The sequence below is a fragment of the Xyrauchen texanus genome, chromosome 13 (genome assembly GCF_025860055.1).
Source record: "Xyrauchen texanus isolate HMW12.3.18 chromosome 13, RBS_HiC_50CHRs, whole genome shotgun sequence".
Classification (NCBI taxonomy): domain Eukaryota; kingdom Metazoa; phylum Chordata; class Actinopteri; order Cypriniformes; family Catostomidae; genus Xyrauchen; species Xyrauchen texanus.
The window spans coordinates 28,863,657-28,883,674 of record NC_068288.1 but is presented as its reverse complement, the minus strand read 5'-3'; the positions used below and the strand labels follow the sequence as shown (position 1 = coordinate 28,883,674).

The 20,018-nt window shown below is 40.4% G+C and overlaps 1 protein-coding gene across 1 annotated transcript; it reads left to right on the top strand.

Annotated features, from left to right (window-relative positions):
* The first annotated feature begins 74 nt into the window (after window positions 1-74).
* LOC127654399 (regulator of G-protein signaling 5-like) lies at window positions 75-18,212 on the top strand. Its single transcript, XM_052141557.1, has 5 exons — window positions 75-210; window positions 1,521-1,634; window positions 8,450-8,511; window positions 13,756-13,922; window positions 16,369-18,212. Exons 1-5 carry the CDS (start codon window positions 167-169, stop codon window positions 16,528-16,530), a joined length of 549 nt encoding a protein of 182 aa, XP_051997517.1. The 5' UTR covers window positions 75-166; the 3' UTR covers window positions 16,531-18,212.
* Window positions 18,213-20,018: the final 1,806 nt, after the last annotated feature.

Genomic DNA, 20,018 nt, shown 5'->3' with positions numbered 1-20,018 from the left:
ATAATTGCAGGCTAGTACTGGATTGGCTCTGGAGTTGTTGGCTTTGGGCCAGCAGCCTCTCTCCATATAACAGAGGAGTGTTGGAAGACAAATACTTAAAGAGAGAGGAGACAACAATTCATGGTGGTGGACTAACTCTGCAAACCTAAACTGAACAGCTCAGAAAATGTGTAAGGGATTAGCTGCCCTGCCCCAGACATGTCTGGAAAGGTAAGCTCTGTCAACCATCTTAGCATCGTGATTTACACAAATTCACCAATGGAACGTTTTGTTTTGTTAGCCAGTTACTTTAAACTTTGACATTTTGGGATTATAGGCATGTGTGGTAAACTCTCAAAAAGAATATTCAGTTGATAATATTTGTAAGTTGGTGCCTTGCACCTTCTGTTTCTAAAAGTTTAATTACATATTTCTGTCTTTATCTATAAAAAGGTATAGATCATTGCATGTGGGAAAATGGAACTTTCAGTACAAGTTAAGCTCAATCAACAGAATTTGTGGCATAAGTTTGATTACCACAAAAATGTATTTAGTCTCGTCCCACCTTTTCTTAAAAAAATAAAAACAAGAATGTGTGATACAGTGAGGCACTTAATATAGAAGTTAATGGGGACAATCCGAAAACATTAAATACTCACTGTTTCGAAAGTATAGTCACTAGATGTAAAATGCATGTTAACATGATTTTAGAGTGATAAATTTACTTGCTAACCTTTTCCATGTAAAGTTATAGCCAATTTTACAACTTTGTTGCCATGACAATATAAACCATAAAATGACTGTTAAAACAATTTAAACAACTTTATAGTTAAAAAACAAATACACAATTTTTAACAGAATAATTAATATATGTAATATAACTTTCATCAATTTATAAGCATTATATGCAATACTAGACAGCGCTGTCCTAAAATTCTCATTTTTGTCTTTGTTAGCTGAGAAATGTGTGCATTGACGTCAGATGTTTTTGAACAATCTATGATCAACTGATCTTTCAGTGTCACAGAAAGATTAACTGTTCACCAGACTTCAATAAATTACCACATTTGTCTGACATCATTGCATCCACACTCATCTAGGATATTAGATCCTTTCTCAACTCTACAGGGACAGTTAAGGATAGTAAAGAGGTCAACTGAACACCTTTACTATTATTGATTTCAAGGAGGAAGTAGAATATGTTGTTTTAATGTCTCATCTGTCAAACTTTAGTAATTACTGTGGTGATGGCAACTGGACAGGCCAATGAATAATACATTTTGAAGAGAAGGTTTCCATAGCTACAATGATAAATACTATATAGCACCAAATATGAAAGACTATACTGTATGTATCCTTAGATGTTATGTTGTGTATGCATGCTTTTTGCAGGTATCTTGTACATATAGGAATTGTGTCCCAATTGTTCACCTCAACAACATTAATACTGAAATTACATTATAGATGATCATAATAATCATCATATAATAATGTACATTAAAACATTCATGGACATCTGGATTGGTTTGTGTCATTCTCAGGGCTAAGGAAATCAAGATTAAATTGGGAACTCTGCTTCAGAAGCCAGAGAATTCCATCGACCTTATCATCCCCTACCAAGAAAAGCCAGAGAAGAAACCAGAGAAGCTTCAGAAGTGAGTTCCTCTTGGCTCCCTTCACGTCCTCTTTTTCTCTCTTTTGCTGATGGTTACTTCAGATCCACACGTCTTCTCTCATGCCTTGCATACACATAGATAGAATGTCAATAAATACAAAGAGCAACTTGAAACTTAAATCATGTTGTCTTCCACTCACAGACAGCAGCCCTGACACTTAAGTCGCATTTGAAAATGCATGAATGCAATTGCATTACATAACAAAATATCAAAGCAAATGGCATCTGCAAGCAAATGATGCCACTGTATATCTCAGAACATTTACATAACATAGCCATATTGTGATGTTCTTTAAACCTGGTGTCAATGTGATTGTAAGTGTATGTATGAAGTTCACACAGAAGTACTAGCAGAGCAGCACAGGTGTAAATCATCATTGACATTAACTATTGTGATGATGCATTTACATTCCATAATAAAGTAATCCTCCTCAATTATACCTCACACATCATATTTGGTTCCTGATCAAAAGTACAGTCACTGTGACATTTATTCATCCTCATTCAGATTATAAAATAGCATCATCCAGACATAACAGCATATTCCTTACCCTTCAAGAGAATTAACCTATTCCTCAAAACAATCATTCATTCAATGCAGTAACCAAAACAAAGATGTCAACGGTTTGTCACGGTTTTGATGATGTGAGAGCAGATAAAGATGGTGGCCGCAAGAGTTGTGACTGAGCTCCTTGAGCAGACTCCTCCAGTGGCGTTTTATTGTTTCTCGTGACACAAAGTTATTCAGTCGGCCCTAGTAATCCTAAGGACAGCATTCCGATCTCTCTGCAGCTGGTTATTCTGAAAACTGAGCATGCACAGTGATAATCCCCATTCGGATGGCAATTATTTTAAATGGGGACGTGAGGTCATTTCAGCATTTACAGGGTAGTCAGTGATTTTATTGCTGTCCGAATCCGAAATGTAGGTGTTTCTCTCCCAACTCCTGCTAGAAAATTCTCGGCCAAATTATCTACTATTTTTTGACAAACACCAAGGTTGTGTGGTAATTAATTACGGTCCGAATTCACATATCTGAGTTCATAATCCAAAAATCCTTTTTGACCACTGCTACTGTAAGTGCCGTACATTTGCGCTGTGCGTGGTAATGGCTCTGGCGGTAATGGACAGTTAAGAAAGTTCGAGGATTGTGTAACAGAAATATTGAAATAATTCACAATAATAAAATTACATTGCCGCTTGTAAGGAAGACTCAGGTTGATTGGGATCCATCAGCGTTTATTAAAGAAGACAGAGTAAATACAGGCGTGGGTCAATGACGGGCAAACAGGAATGTCTCAGGTAGACTAAATTGTAGTCAGGCAGGCAATAAGTCAGGGCAGGCAGCAATGATCAACAGTGGAGAGACAGGCGTAAACTTAGTCAAGGCAGGCGGCAGACAGACGAGAACGGAGTAATCAGGCAAGGGTCAGAACACAGATAAACAGTAATACTATGGGAAAAGGCTCAGAAATGCAGCCGGAGCAAAACAAGACTTCGCAGTGAATGAACATGAAAACACAGTTTAAATAGGGTGATGATAATGACAGTCAGCTGGAGCGTAATCACGCCAGGTATGTGGGTTTATGGGAAATGTAGTCTAATAGTCAATACTCAGGTGAAACCGATCTCCGGTGGCCGGTTGAGGAGGTGCCCTCACCGGCGTTCGTAACAGAGCCCCCCCCTGTGAGCGGCTCCTGACGCGAGGATGCGACCGACGTCGGGGTCTACCTCGAGGCCGAGGGGGCGGTTTTTCCGGGTTGATCCTGTGGAATTCCGAGATGAGATTGGGATCGAGGATGTCGTTGACTCGGACCCAGGATCTCTCCTCCGGACCGTACCCCTCCCAGTCCACCAGATATTGGATTTGACCTCGGTGACATCTGGAGTCCAGCAACCCTCGTACCAGGAAAGCCTCCTCACCGTCCACAGTTATGGGAGGGGGGGCAGGGTTCATCTCCTCCTCCTCAGACCTCGGACCACCGGCCGGTTTCAGCAACGAGAATACGGTAATTAGCTGGTAGTTGGAGACGAAATGATACCGGGTTAATTCTTTTAATGATTTTGAAGGGACCCACATACCTGGGGCTGAGTTTCTTGCATGGCAAGCGGAGGCGAAGGTCTCGAGTGGAGAGCCAGACCAACTGTCCAGGGGCATAGTCAGGGCAAGGACAACGATGTCTGTTGGCTTGTTCCCTTGATCTGTCTAGGGCTCGTTGGAGGTGGACGTGAGCCTGGTCCCATACCGCTTCGCTGCGTTGGAGCCAGCTGTTCACCGCAGGGACCTCTGATGATTCACCGGACCAAGGGAACAAAGGGGGTTGATACCCTAACACGCACTGAAACGAGGTTAACTTGGTGGAGGGTTTGAGAATGGACTTCTGGGCATATTCGGCCCAAGGGAGGAAGCGACTCCAGTCAGTTTGGTTACTTTGGCAGTACATGCGTAGGAACTTGGTGATCTCCTGGTTGAGTCGCTCTGTTTGACCATTAGATTGCGGATGGTAACCTGACGTGAGGCTGATGTTAACATTAAGTAGAAAGAAGAAAGCGGTCCACACCTTGTAGGTGAACTGAGGCCCCGGTCCGAGACGATGTCTTCGGGGAGCCCGTAATAGTGGAAGACGTAGTGGAAGAGGTGTTCTGCTGTTTCGAAAGCTGATGGGAGTTTGGCTTGGGGAATTAGGCGGCATGCCTTGGAGAACCGGTCTATGACGTTAGGATGGTATTGTGCCCCTGCGAAACTGGTAGGTCAGTCACGAAATCCACGGCGATGTGGGACCAGGGTCGTTGAGGTATGGGAAGAGGTTGAAGCAAGCCTGCAGGGAGTTGTTTAGGGGTCTTTGCCCTGTTACAGGTATGGCAATTGTTCACGAACGTGGATGTGTCGTTCTGCAGTTTCCCACCAGAATCGATTCCTGAGCAAGCATACGGTAGAAGTGATACCAGGGTGTCCTGAGTTCGTGGAGGAGTGCACCCAGCGAATTACCCTCTCCCTCAGGCTGAGCGGAACATACGCTCGGTCGGGCGGGCATCCTGGTGGGGGTGGGTTGGTTGCATTGGCCTGAGAAATCTCTGACATAATGTCCCACTGGACCGGGGCTACAATCAGAGTGGGTGAGATGATGGGTTCGGAGACAGGGTGCTGAGGCGGAGGGTTGTGCTGACGGGAGAGCGAGTCGGCCTTGACATTCTTAGAGCCGGGAAGATATGAAATGGAGAAGTCGAACCGAGTGAAGAATAAGGCCCATCTGGCCTGTCTGGGATTGAGTCTTTTGGCGGAGCGTAGGTATTCCAGGTTGCGGTTGTCTGTAAGAACAAGGAATGGGTGTCTGGCCCCCTCAAGCCAATGATGCCACTCCTCCAGAGCTGCTTTCATGGCCGGAAGTTCACGGTTGCCCACATCATAATTCTGTTCGGCAGGTGACAGTTTGCACGAATAGAAGGCACACAGGAACATTTTTGGAGGACTACCCTGACGTTGAGAAAGAATGGCGCCAATGTCGGTGTTGGATGCATCGACCTCCACAACGAAGGGAATGTTAGGGTCTGGGTGATGGAGAATGGGGGCTGAGGTGAAGCGCTCTTTTAGCTGGCTGAAAGCTCGGAGTGCGTCGGTGGACCACTGGAGTTTGGTGTGCCCCCCCTTAACCATGGCAGTGAGTGGTGCGGCAGCGGTGCTGAAGTTCCTGATGAATCTACGGTAGAAGTTGGCGAACCCAAGAAAGCGTTGTAGTTCCTTCACCGTAGTAGGTTGGGGCCTTACTGTCATCCATAGCCACCCCCTCTGGGCTGATGATGTACCCGAGGAAGGCAACTGACGTCAGATGGAACTCGCATTTCTCGGCCTTGGCATACAGTTGATGTTCGATGAGACGTTTCAGGACAGCTCTGACCTGTGAGATGTGTTCTTCAAGGGAGTTCGAGTAGATTAAGATGTCGTCGATGTACACTATCAAACACTGGTTCAGCATGTCTCTAAAAACATCATTAATGAAGGACTGGAACACGGAGTGGCTATTGGACAATCCGAACGGCATCACGAGGTACTCATAGTGCCCACTAGTGGTGGAGAAGGCCGTCTTTCATTCGTCCCCCTTCCGAATGCGGATTAGATTGTATGCGCAGCGCAGGTCAAGTTTAGTGTAGATCTTTGCTGCTCTCAATTGTTCAAGGGCTGCGGGAACTAAGGGTAGTGGGTATCGGAACTTGACTGTGATGTCATTCAAGCCGCGATAATCAATACAGGGACGTGTATTGATTTGCCCGTCAATGACGGGCAAACAGGAATGTCTCAGGTAGACTAAATCGTAGTCAGGCAGGCAATAAGTCAGGGCAGGCAGCAATGATCAACAGTGGAGAGACAGGCGTAAACTTAGTCAAGGCAGGCGGCAGACAGACGAGAACGGAGTAATCAGGCAAGGGTCAGAACACAGATAAACAGTAATACTATGGGAAAACGCTCAGAAATGCAGCCAGAGCAAAACAAGACTTCGCAGTGAATGAACATGAAAACACAGTTTAAATAGGGTGATGATAATGACAGTCAGCTGGAGCGTAATCACGCCAAGTATGTGGGTTTATGGGAAATGTAGTCTAATAGTCAATACTCAGGTGAAACCGATCTCCGGTGGACGGTTGAGGAGGTGCCCTCACTGGCGTTCGTAACACCGCTCCACCGCAGTGAGTGGGAACTCTTACATAGAAGGGAAAGAAAAATGAGAGCCAGATAACTGAAACGGTCCATTATTATGGCAGAAATAAAATGGTAAAATATAATTTAGAAACATTTACTAATTACATTTATACATATTATACACTTTTTAAACACAGACAGATAATTCCAAATGATGTCTGTCATTTTGATAGATAAAACTTAAGAAAACAATTTTTACCATAGTTCCTCAAATTTCATTTGAACTATCTTTACTGTCCTTAATATGTGCGGCTTCTATATCTCCTTGAGTGCACTTAGGAGAGAGCACAACTGAGGTGATGCAGGCGACAAAGCATGCGTACCCCCATGACAGATTTGTTTGAATGCGTTGATAAACAGTCTTGTCCCTACAGTTTTTTTATTGTTTAATTGCTCTTCGCAAGAATTTTGACTTGTTCCATGTGTGAAAAGGTACACTGTAAATGTCTGCAGTGCTTTGCAGCACGGTTCTCCTGTGCTTTAAAAATTTATATTCAATTTAGCGTAATTCCAAACATATTTAAATGCAAATAGAGAGGACACAGTTTGTGGATTGACAACCCGATCTGATGTAAAGTCGTACATAATTTAAGAGTGGGCTATTTCATATGGTCTCGAATGATGTTGTTCGCATAAACTTGTACGACTTCGTTTCGCGCAAATTCCCGGATGTCTAATGCGGAAATAAGCACGAGTTTTGCGCATGATGAGTTAAGGACATGCTTATTAATATTATGCCCTTACCCAAACCCCTTATCTAAACTTAACCAATCAGTAGAGTGTGTAAACATGATAGGAAGCTGTTGTGTGTGACCAATTGTCGCATATTAGATGGAAAGGATGTCCAGCAACATCATTAGCTGTAATGAAAGTCGTAGGAATTCAAATGAGTGCAGTCGCACTTTATCATACGAATTAGCCAAAATTACAAAAGTCGTGATTTCGCCGTGAGAGTGTGTAAGGATTAATTAATTTTCCATATAACAAGTGCAACTGCAATCATGTAATTGACAAAAAGTCTTGCTCATCCCTGTGGTTTAATTTTCATCTGAAGGCATGAGTTTTATCACAGAGGAGCTATGAATATTCACCACGAGAAACAATTGCGGTCCAAATAGGGCAAATGTTATAATTCTGGGAAATCGCTTTCTGGAGTTACAGAGTGGAATTATGCACTCTCTTAAGGCCCAAACATACTTCACGCAAGTACGCGAATGCAGATGCACCTTTCTATGCAAGCTCAATTCCATGCGTCATTGCATAGTGAAATGTGTCAGTGCTCAAATGTTTAAAGAGAAAATGGAAACAACTACGGGACCGTTTTGTCCGAGCCAGGAAAAAATGGAAAGGCTTCTGCACTGGAAATGCCACAACTAGCTATGGATATCCAGTCATTTTGGACATATTGTGATGGCTTTTTGACTTCTAAAAAAACTGTATCGCCTCCTTGTAGTGTGAGGTTTGTAACCACAAGAGCGCACGTAAAGTATGTACAATGGGACCACGCGTAGCCATGCATTGGCCAAGCACTCGCATCTGCATTTGCATACTTGCGTGAAGTGCGTGCGTGCGTGCGTGCGTGTGTCCAGGTATTCTCTATGTTGTGGGGACCAATTGTCCCCACAAGGATAGTAAAACCTTTTTTGACATTGTGGAGACAATCAGTCGGCATGAGGAAAACAGCTTATAAATCATACAAAATTATGTTTTTTGAAAATGTAAAAATGCAGAAAGTTTTCTGTTAGGTTTAAAGGTAGGGTTAGGCAATAGAATATAAAGTTTATACAACATAAAAACCATTATGTATATGGAGAGTCCTCATAAAAAACTTGTAACTGCCCCACACTGAATTACAGTACAAGCTAGTGCATAGGGTAATGTATTCCTCCTTACATTGCTGGATGATGCGCAATGCAAAACTAAGCCAAAGTGTTTCATTTTTTCTTGAAAAAAACACCAGAATGTACCCCATATCGCAATAACATCACCAAACTCAGAATAGAGCCACAAATATTGTTTATCAAAACAGCCTGTTGGTCAGGGTTTCTTATGATGGCAGAAAACTCAATTAAGGACTTTACTGCTTTTTTTTTTTTCAGACCTACACCTGAAGAGGCAGCTCAATGGCATGAGTCCCTTGATAAGGTCCTCTCCAACAGCTGTAAGTACTATGTTTATCTTAATGGCCAATTGGTTGCATTTTTGCATCTGAAATATTCTTTCAGAAACGACGACTGATTGGAAGGTTTCGTTTATCTGTTGGGTTTCTAAAACCCATTTAGGACTTTGTTTATATCTGCTGGCTGGGAACCTCACAAAAATCTATGAAGTTACACTGATGCACTTGATTTGGTATGTGTAAACTGCTTGTACTTGAGCAGTCAGATTAATCTTTAGATGCTGCACACTTGAGAGAATGTTCCTAACAGAAGTTTAGTTAAAAGAAATGGATCTCTCTGTTTGATTTACTCATGAACACACATTGCTGTGTGCACTCAGATTTATACACACAAAGCGAAACAGTTCTGTGAAGATTAACACACACACACAGTTTTTGGAAACTACTTTAAAACAGGGACTAAAACGGTTCAAGGAACGAGAATGATAACCAAAAAAGAACACAATTCTTTTTGCTGTAACCTTAAACAGGAACGGGAACGAGAATTATAACCGAAAAAGAACACAATTCTTTTTGCTATAACCTTAAACAGGAATGAAATCCCTTTGAATTGTTTCCGAAATAAAATGTAATTTTTAAATGCTGGTAACTAGTTAATAATTGGATAATTTAGTTCTGATAGCATTTTTATGAAGCCAAAGACCAAAAGGGTTTATCATAGTATATTTTTGGAATGACACCACTTCCTGTTGCATGGAAAGATGAGGCTTCTTTATTAATTTTTTCTACTAATAATGTCTAACAGTGTGCATAAACCACTGGAGATTTGTATTTTTTTATGAAAGTCATGAAAATTCCAACCACCGTGTCATTTCTAAATTGTTTTTGTTTTCTTTGTTTTCAGAAAACATCACTTGTCTAATATTTTATCTCAAGCATGCTCTTCATTGATACTTTTTTCGACTTGTTTAATAAGTACACTAACTTTTGAAAGCAAATTTATAACGGGCAGAATTGTTTGGTGTGATGGAACTCACACCAACAATGGGACAGTTGTAATTTTTTTTAAATTGATATGCATCATTTTCATGCAATAAATATTGAAATGTTTTATGTTTTTACATTTAATTGATTTTAAACATGTAATAATTAGTATATTTATAATGAAATTTCATAGTTTTAAGTTAAAGTTGGGTCTTTGACAAGGCTAAATTTATAATATCTATACAAAAGGCATTAGAAAAGTACAGGTAAAAAAGTTGATATATGACTTTCAGATAACAAAAAGAAAAAAGGTTTAACTACTTATAGCTATACTCGATTCCTTAGTACTGTGCGCACACTTTCCTAATTCTCTTACCATCCTGATTGAAATAAAAGTTATCTTATATCTAGGGCTGGGCGATATGGCCAAAATTGTTATCACGATAATCTTTTTCATATTGTTCGATATCGATATTTATTACGATATTCATTTACACATTGAACTTTCTTTTTATTTTTTTCAAAGTTGATGGAAGAAAAGAAGAAAACATTTATTCTAAACAGTCAAAATAGTCTCTACAAAACTGCACAGGGGGTCTGCGGGATCTTTTACCAATTGTACCGTCTTTTACCGTTTATCAATTGAAAAAGAATGTTAAAAGATAATCTGTTTGTTTTGAAGCATAGTGACATCAGTGTAGTATTTGTTGGAATATTTTTACATAAAAATTTAATATTTTTTATATTTCTTTAGATTCAGATACCCAAGTATGTGGGCATAGAAGCCCTTGTGACTGTGGAATTATGCTGAATGTGGGTTCAGGGGAGTCCCGAGAGAAAATGTAGAAAACGTTTTTTTTATTTATTTTTTTTATGTAAAAAAACATTTGTGTATTTTCATTAAAGTGAGAGACTAGTCTACCAACAAGTACATTTAGTCATTCTTTTTCCATTCCAGATATGTAATTAATTTTCACAAAATTGGAACAGAAATCGATTTGTTTATTATTAAAGGCTCTTAACATGCTGATTAATAAAGATACATTAGAAGGGAAAAACGTCATGGTCTAAAAGGTGCTTTGAAACCACGTTAACTCATGCAGCGCTTCGTGTCTACACACATGCAGGAAAAAGAGGCATCACGTGTGGAGCGGGACAGGGTAGAAATGATGCATGTTTGGTGCTAGAAAACAATATTCAAGATTACAGCGCAGAAAGATCAGAGCTGTTGTCCACATCACTTTTATTCTGTCGCGCTCTTCACTAGAGATGATGAGAGGGCGCAACCATTGTCATGAAGTCTTGCGGTGCGGATGGAATCAATCTGGTGTCCGACGTAACCTAATTGTTAGCAAGGCAGCTAGCATTAGCAAGTTCATCCAGTCTGACCCTACGTTACCACTGGCGCGTTGTGAGCGAAGCTGAGAGCGTTTTAATTTGATTATTTTAAAAGAATAAAGGGACTCTCTCCCTCATCAGTGTCTGACTCTGGTTCAAACTCATAGGGCTGAACACCACTATTTACCGCTGTCAATCATATTGCTTATGATGTCTAGTTATGATGCAGATATGTTAAAACTCCACCCTATTCTGGATATGGGGTGGGGAGCACCAGCTCATTTGCATTTAAAGACACACACACACAAAAACAGCTTGTTCCCCTTCTGCCACTCACTCGACATTGTGTCGATTGTAGTGAAACAAGGGGTATCTTCTGAGAACCTTGTGTACCTCTGAACTTGAACTTGAGAAAAGGCCAATGTCAAGTTGGCAGACAGAATTTGCATGCCCCACCCAAGGACATATGGGTATAAAGGGAGCGGGCAAGCGAATGTCAGACAGATTTTTTTCTTCGGAGCCGAGCGGTTGTGTGATCCACGAGCTGTGTGACACACGACTGCTTCACCCACCTTTGCAAGAGAGCTTTCTGTTGGATCTGACGGCGTATTCCAGCGTCTTTCTCTTCTCTGCACACCGTGCAGACTCTGCCCCTGGGCACTTTGACAGTGCTTCTCTTATAAATGAGTTGACTTCTCTGAAAGAGTTTATTCTCCTCTGAAAGAGTTTGATTCAGGTAAAAGAGCAACATACACAAGTAAGCGTTGAACGTCCTTTTCAGGATGCATCTTTTTAAAGATGCCCTTCCGCCGCTGTGTAGTTCCTGGATGCGGTCGATTTCTCTCCACTTTTGACGGTCATAAAAGCTGTCTCGTGTGCCTGGGCTGCAAACACACGCAGGAAGCGTTTTATGAATGGTTTATGTTCTCAGTGTGAGAACATAGCCATGGCAACATTGCAGCCGTGGCTTTCTTTTCTCATGAGATAAACCCACTTGAGCCGCCCCCCCTTGTCGTTCCTTCTTCCCACGTGATTGAGGACGACCCGGCTGGCGTTGAAGGTGATTTGGGGATGACGACTGGCTTGGTTGCCGGGTAAAACCCCACGAACCACCCGCCCCCCGGCACACTTGCTTGCTTCCCCCTCACGGCTACTCGATCGGTTCAACGGGCCAGGGCTCATAGTAGCTCATTTTACTGCCCGGAACCTCCTCGCTCATCCACTCTCACTACTCTGGATGGTGGGGCGGCCCACGGGTACACGGAGGTCCCTCAGGTGGACAGCCACCTTGCGGGAACGTCCGGTACTCCCCTCCAAGGCCTGTAGGACAACATCGTCACTGACTGCAAAAGCCTACAGTGCCACTGGACAGGCCGCCTCCCCTTGCATGCCATGGCTCTCCTGCAAGTACACCAAGCCAAGGCATTCAAAGATCAGCACCTGGGTTGTCCCGATCCTGACATGCTGCAGGAACTGCGCTCTGCCACCGACCTCGCTCTCAGTGTTACGAAGGTCACAGCGCAAGCACTCGGGTGGGCAATGGCCACCCTTGTGGTCCAGGAACACCATCTACAGGTATGGCTGAATTTGGTTGATGTGCAACGTTGACAAAGCCCGCATCCTCAACGCCCCGTCTTCCAGTTCGGTCTCTTCGGCGACACTGTCGACGACTTCTTCCAGCAGCTCAGGGCGGTGAAGAAACAGACGGAGGCCATCTCCCACATCATGACACGCCGTCGTAGCCCAGGCCATCCCCAGTCTGCTCGCCGTGGGCGTCCCCCTGTGAAAAAGCCAGCGGCAGCGCCGCCTCAACCTGGGGCCAGCTCTCAGACCCAGCGTCGAGCACCCGCAGGCGGCGTATGCCCCCTGTCTCTAGGAACCCCTCTAGGGCCCCTAAAACCCCTAATTGTTCCTGAGACGGTGCACCCAGGAAGCCAGACGTTTGTTCCCCCAGTGGAGGTCCGGGAGGAGAATCCTCAGTTCTCCCTTTTCTTCGCCGCAACCCCCTTCGGGCAGCAGTACCCAAATTGTCAATAAAGAGCAATTCCCTCACTTCCTGGGTCATCAGACCGACGCGCGCCGTTCTCACGGCACCCCGGCTCTAAAACCTTGCAGTCCCGGCTCCCCGAACACGGCCATCTCGCCTCCGGACCCATGACTGCCCAGCGCTGATGAGTCTCGAGGACGTCCCTGCAGGATCTCCTCCTCTGTCTATAACCCGCCCCCTGCCGGGTGTGCGGAGCAAGGTAAGAGCTTTGAGTTTATTCTGAGCACTCAAGCCTCGGGACGCACCTTTTGCCTCCTGACACAGTATTACCTGCTCCCCCCGCCGCGAGGCCTCACCCGGTACGTCCAAACGATCGTCCCGTTAGTGCCCCTTGCACGGAGCTAACTAAACAATGTTTTTTTTTTTTAAATGTAAAAATGCAGAATGTTTTTTTGTGAGAGTTATGTTTAGGGTTCGGGGATAACATCTATAGTTCGTAAGGAGAGCCGCATCAACATGTGTGCGCGTGCGTGCGTGCGTGCGTGCGTGCGTCTGGATGTGTCTGGATAACTGCTATAGTAAAGTCTTTGTCCAGTCCATTATATCCATTTTTTATGAATTTAGCCTAAATAATGCCACATTGCGCATTTCTTCATTGCTTGTTAAAGTTAATTCTCAAACAAACAATTTCAAGCTGATTTCTATGAGAAATCTTTATTGAATAGTCAATAATTTATCCTTTAAATGCACAAAGCTAAATCAGGTGCTACTTGAATACTGTATGCTGTTATTCTATATGGACTTGAGAGAGATTGCATTATGGGCTGTGTGCCCTAGGCATGCACAGCAATAATGTTTGGATAAGGTTAAGAGCTGGTGTGACAGGTCTCTGGTGGCATTTTGTTGCTAACACATTAGTACAAAAAAGAACACAGAGCTTTACACTCTAATGGATTTTCCACATTTGTATTCCATAGATGGCCTGGCCACCTTCATGAGCTTCCTGAGATCTGAGTTCAGTGAGGAAAACATTGAGTTCTGGGAGGCTTGTGAGGACTTTAAGAAGACCAAGTCCCCCCTGAAAATGGCCACTAAAGCCAAAAAGATTTATGAGGATTTCATTCAGACTGGTGGGCCCAAAGAGGTTTGTTTGTTTTTCAAAGATTTTTGTATAGCGCTAATCACAGATTTCCAGTTAAGAAAAAAGCACAGTGCTTCGGAGGTAGGAGGAAGCAGTCCTTCCTCAGGCCCCTTAATCATGTCCTGTGAAAATATGTTTGATATCACTTGGTTAGATCTCTGTGTAAATGCTGAGGCCCAGGTTCTCCCCTCTTAGCATCCACAAGGAGCTATAAAAAGATTTTAAAGTGATGTTGTATCTGCAAGCTTTTTTTTTTTTAAGGGAAATTACCTTTTGTTAAAATGAACGGGCCTTCATAACATGGAGAAAGGTTATTAGAGAGCTACACATTACCCTATGTACTGCATAAATAAGAAATTTTCAGTTGAATCGAGTATTTTGGTAATCCTTTACAATAATGTTCCATTCGTTAACATTTTTTAATGCATTATAGGTATCATGAACAATGAATAATGATTTTTCACAGCACTTATTCATCTTGGTTAATTTTGATTTCTCAAAACACTATAATTCAGTGTTTATGTCAGATCATATTACATTAACATCATAAGTCACCATAAAATGAAAATTCTCTCATCATATACTCACCCTCCTGGTGTCCCAGATGTGTATGACATTGATTCTTCTGAAGAACTCAATTAACATTTTTAGAAGAATATCTCATGTCCATTCAATGCAAGTGAATAGGTGCCAAAAATGTTAAGCTCCAAACTCCACATAACAGGAGTATTATAGTAATCCAAACTCCAGTGGCTTAATCTATCTTCAGAAGCGATATGATTAATGTGGGTAAGAATCAGATCAATATTTAAGTCATTTTTATGTCATAAATTTCCCTTCCTGCCCAGTAGGGGGTGATATGCACAATAAATGTGAATTACCAAAAATAGAAGGAGAAAGTGAAAGATAAGGAAGAAGGACTCAGATATTGTTCTGTTTCTCACCCACTACTATCATAACACTTCAGAAGGTATGGATTTAACCAGAGTTGTCTGGATTACTTTTATGTTTCCCTTATGTGAATTTTGGAGCTTCAAAATGTTGGCACCCATTCACTTGCATTGCTTTGACCTACAGAGCTGAAATATTTTTCAAAATTCTTCATGTGTGGTCTGCTAAAGAAAGAAAGTCATACACATCTGGGATGGCATGAGGGTGAGTAAATTATGTGAGAATTTTCATTTTTGGGTGAACTATCCCTTTAACATTAATCAAGATTAATAAATGCTCTCAAAGTGTAGTTCACTGATAGTTCATATTAACTAATGTAGTTAACTGATGTTTATGAATACAACCTTATTGCAAAGTGTTACCAGTATTTCAATATCAAAATACATTTTAGGGATAGCCCAAGCTATTTTCAAGCTTTTATTTTGTGTCCAAATTATAACTACAGTACCACATTACTTAAAGGGTTACATAAAGGGTTGTTCGTTTCTTACATTCGACGCCCTAACATCTTGAGGTCTTACTAAAGAGAAAAAAGTGGCACAACCTAATGAAAATTAAGCTTTATGAATGCGACTGCTAATCTACAATATTAGCCAGATCACTGTTCCCTGTAATGTAAATTCTAGTTGCTTTAGAGCATTAGCAAAAGCATATGCAAATATCATACTCTTTGTAAATGTATTTTTAAATAACAAATGTCCAAACTTTTTCTGGTAGCCCAAAGGTTTCTGGTTCAAATCCAATTCGGGTTCAGTCATCTATGGACAGAAAAGTCACATGGACTGTCCTTGTTGTAAATGTACTGTAAGTCTCTTTAGTTTGCAAACTGACAAATAATGTAATAATGATCACGATGTTGCTAAAATTAAACTTGAAATTAAATTGGGATTAAAACATCAAAGATGCACTCTTTGCATCAAGATCCTTCTGTGTGCTGAGGTGAAAAGGAAATGTGTTATATAATAGCTATTAGCATAAACGCACAAACCCTGATAATTTAATAATGTCCACTTGTTTCTTCGTAACCATAATTCATTTAAATCGTAGAGTTTGTAATAGTTTTTCACAATAATATTTTAAAATGACTGTTATTAGTCTGATTATATCTCAATCTCAGCATTTGTGTTCAGTTACATAATTGTTTGCTTCGTCAGTTTGTATTCAACGATGATCCAATACAAAATTGGAAATGATACAGAAAAAACCCTTTGTCCATTGGTCTCTCTTAGTTAGTGCTCTCTTTGTAAAAGAAAGTCCTGCTTGCCAAGCTATAATAAGAGAATCACAGCAGAGCATTTTTACCCAGGGAAACTACAAGTATCTGCCTAAATTGGACTCTCTTTCTTACTTTATTTTACCAACTAGTCTGGAAGAATGATGGTCATAATGTCTTTCTTGCTCATTAAGTTTGTTGTCCAAAGAAAGTAAGAAAGAGAGTGAGTGAAAGGCAGAAAGAAAGACATTACATATAGAAATTTATTTTTCATCTTGTTTTCAGGTAAACATCGACCACTTCACAAAAGATTTGACTCTGAGGAACCTGGTGGATCTTTCTTCTTCTACCTTCGAGCTGGCTCAGAGCCAAATCTTCACTCTGATGGAGAAAGACTCTTTTGGTCGGTTCCTGAGGTCTGAGCAGTATCAGGAACTTATCAAGTAAACTGACTTATCCAGTTGCAGGGAGACAAAAAAAAAAAAAATAGGCAAGAAGAATCAGTGCCACTTTTTTCAAGACAAAATTGTCTCATATGGACTTCAGTTTTTCTTTATAACTGCATAACATACAAAATACTACTTTTATTTACTTTTTATTTTATATAATTCTTTAATATACTTTATTGAACAAAATACATTCCTGAACATCAATTAACAAAACAAAACAAAAAACATTGGGTATAAATGTATTTGTCTCCCTGTAGCTGACTGAATCAGCCCATTGCTAATGAGAACATCTTAATGTCTATTGTTTAGTTAATGTGATTCCTGCCCAGTGCTTTGAATGTCAAAGTCAAGAAACTTAATAAAGAAGTTATCAATCAGGGATTAAGAGAAATACCACTCCTCATAAAAATGTGATTTGTCATTAACAAACATTTGAATTGTACAAGTGCCAAGGGTTTGAAGCACCTCTTAAAATGTTGTAGATATGTCTGATTATTTGGAGTTACTCTCTTTTCTGACCCCTGTAGACTAAATAAAGCTCTGAGAATGATCCCCGCTTGTTATTCGTGGCTTTTCCGGTAAGTGCAGAAGTGGTTCATGTACTTTTAATGAGGACATTCTGACCTAATGGAGTTTTGTCCTCTTAGAAGAAGCATCTTAGCACAATCTAAATTGCAGGGAAAGGGTGTGTGAATGGGATATGGGAATGGGAAATGTCTTTTTTGGGGGGGGGGTATCTGTGTTCATTGCCCGTGGAGAAGTAGCCCATTTAGTACAGAAAGCTTCACTCTAAGTCAATGTAGAGAAAACAAGTGAAGTGCTAAGATGCACTGCAGTCTCTGGGAACTTGTTGGGTGGTTACCACTATTGAAAGTTGCTAAGATGGGAATATCAAGTAGGAGGGAATCTCTATAAAGCACTGGGCACAGTATATTTTTATTCTAAAGGCAATGTTAATTCCCATGCAAGATTAAAAGCAGATTAGATCATGGAAACCCGAAACAATGAAACAGCAATGGTTTACCAGAATGCCACATATTCAGTACATTGTAAGTCTTATAAACTTGTAGTCTAGACAAGAATAATCAAACTACAATTAATACTTCCATTTACGTTTTTTGTTTGTTTGTTTTTTTTGCCCTTAGCATGTGCAGCTTTTAGTGTTCAATCATACGTTTTGAGAAGTATGGAATTTATTACAGTGTGAAAGGCATATTAAACACCAAAATGTAACTCACAAGTGTGATGTTCAGTACACTTTTGCATGCTTTTTTTATGTATGTTTTATCAGACACAAATACTCCTGCATGTTTCTATCTTTATCATACTACAGTATGTGTGTAGCTGTGTGACTAAATATCCATTCATATTCATTGATATATAAGCACTGATAAGCAGGTGCTTTCAGAAGTCCTTACTGATGCCCCACAAATGCATTTTTATTTTAGTTCACTGCAGCAACAACAACAATAAAGTGATTCAGATCAAGAACCAATATGATTGTTCATGAATTGGGTCTTTTTAAATTTTATAATCAGTAAAATAATTATAAACCATATTGCCATATAGTTTTTATTATTTCCTTTGAGGTAACTGCTGAAAATATGTCAAGTTGTCAGTAAGGACTGACAGAGTACCTTGCTCCTACAAAAAATCTGCATTAAAAACTATATGCATGTATGTCTGATTGTTTGATTCTTAATTTAAAAAGTAAAACCGGAAGAGGATGTCCTTATGGTTTTTGACAAAACATGTGAGGCCTGAATTTTTCCTTTTCTTTAGCAAGGCCTGTAATGTAACAAAAGTAATGTAAACGTAAAAATGAACTGTAAAGCTTTGTATTTAATTTGTTTTCCTCTATATGATAAAAGTTATGAATCATCTTCGAATTACTCACAGTTGCTTGATGGCACTACATTGTGTCATGCATGGAATTTCAGTATTATTTGTATTCCCTAGTGAACATTTATCTAAATCTTTAAAATGCCATATTTGAATAATAATGCGGCTGCTTCCTAACATTTTCTGAGCTACAAGCTCTTTCCTTCACAGCCTTTTAATTTAGCCACTTGACCAGAGTTTTATTCACCATGAAATGATTTGAGTCTGTGTGGAGAATAGAAAGATATGAAAAAAAGATAGAGAGAGAGAGAGAGAGAGAGAGAGAGAGAGAGAGAGAGAGAGAGAGAGAGAGAGAGAGAGAGAGGATAGCTGAGATGAAGCAGATGGGCAATGGAAGCTTTCCAAAATAAACATTGTCAGATGCAAACATTGTCCACATTCATTACCACTCTCATTCCTAGAAATAGACACATGACTCGTGGCTTGGGGTTAAGACTAGCAGAGCTGAAAAGTCCTTCTATTACTGAGTTGCGTCACAAGGCTGTATTCCACTACAGTTACAATTTAAATAATTGGTAATTACAATACAGTTACATTCAAAAAGTATTTTGATTACGGATGGAAACATTTAATCTGAATCATTTAAAGTGCGTTTGAACCGCAGTGAAACACTTTCTTATGATGTGTTACATTCATACCAGCAGACAGAGAAGTAAGTTTGGAGCAAAAGAAATAGAAATTAATCTTGTGTAAATTGTCAGCTTTATGCTAAGCTAAAATGCTATTTCTAGCCATTTTACATGCACATGCTACCAGGCACGATCATATTTTTAATCAAGAAATTCACGATGGATCATAATTTATTTTTTCCAGTAAGACATTTGATATTAGTGAAAACATTATATTCTTGATAATAATTTTTGTATTGTTTTCCTGTAAAAAATATCTAAAAATCCTTAAAACAAGATCCATTTGATTTATCTTGTTTTATAAACAACACTGCATTAGTTATTTAGGTTTTTCAGATGTACTTTTAATGTGTATTTTGTCTTACTGTACTGTACTGTTTTTATAGTCAAGACAAGTGAAAAAATCTACCAGTGCTGAAGAAGTAATCCAAAGTGTTTAGAATACGTTACTGACCTTGAGTAATCAACGGAATATGTTACAAATGACATTTTACAGCATGTATTCCGTAATCTGTAGTGGAATACATATCAAAAGTAACCCTCACAACCCTGGGTGTAAGTGTATGTCTTACGACAGCTTAGATAAAGTTATAACAAGGCAAGTGTAGTATGATACACTGGTGAATTATTTAGTGTGTGTGGGTGTGTGGGTGTGTGTGTGTTGACCCTGATGCTAATCATGCCTTTATGGCACGATAATGCTTTGCCTGCTATTTGCACATGCACACAAATGGAAACAAATGAGGCTGAAATACACAAAATCAGAAACCAGATAATGACTGAGAAGGGCTAAGATGGCAGGCAAGATAATTCTCTGTAAATACTCACTACATGTTAATTTGTGTGCTAAAACCAGACCACTCGGGAGAATGGGTTTAGTTATGAACATGCATTGTTTGTGATAACTGCCACCAGGATTTATACAAAGCATGTCTAAGTTATTCTAAGAAATCTA

Bases quoted from the DNA above. Each gene is read 5' to 3' on its own strand.
- LOC127654399 (XM_052141557.1), top strand. From the start codon at position 167: ATGTGTAAGGGATTAGCTGCCCTGCCCCAGACATGTCTGGAAAG. The intron at 211-1,520 runs GTAAGCTCTGTC...TGTCATTCTCAG, and splicing joins CCCCAGACATGTCTGGAAAG to GGCTAAGGAAATCAAGATTA. The intron at 8,512-13,755 runs GTAAGTACTATG...TGTATTCCATAG, and splicing joins TAAGGTCCTCTCCAACAGCT to ATGGCCTGGCCACCTTCATG.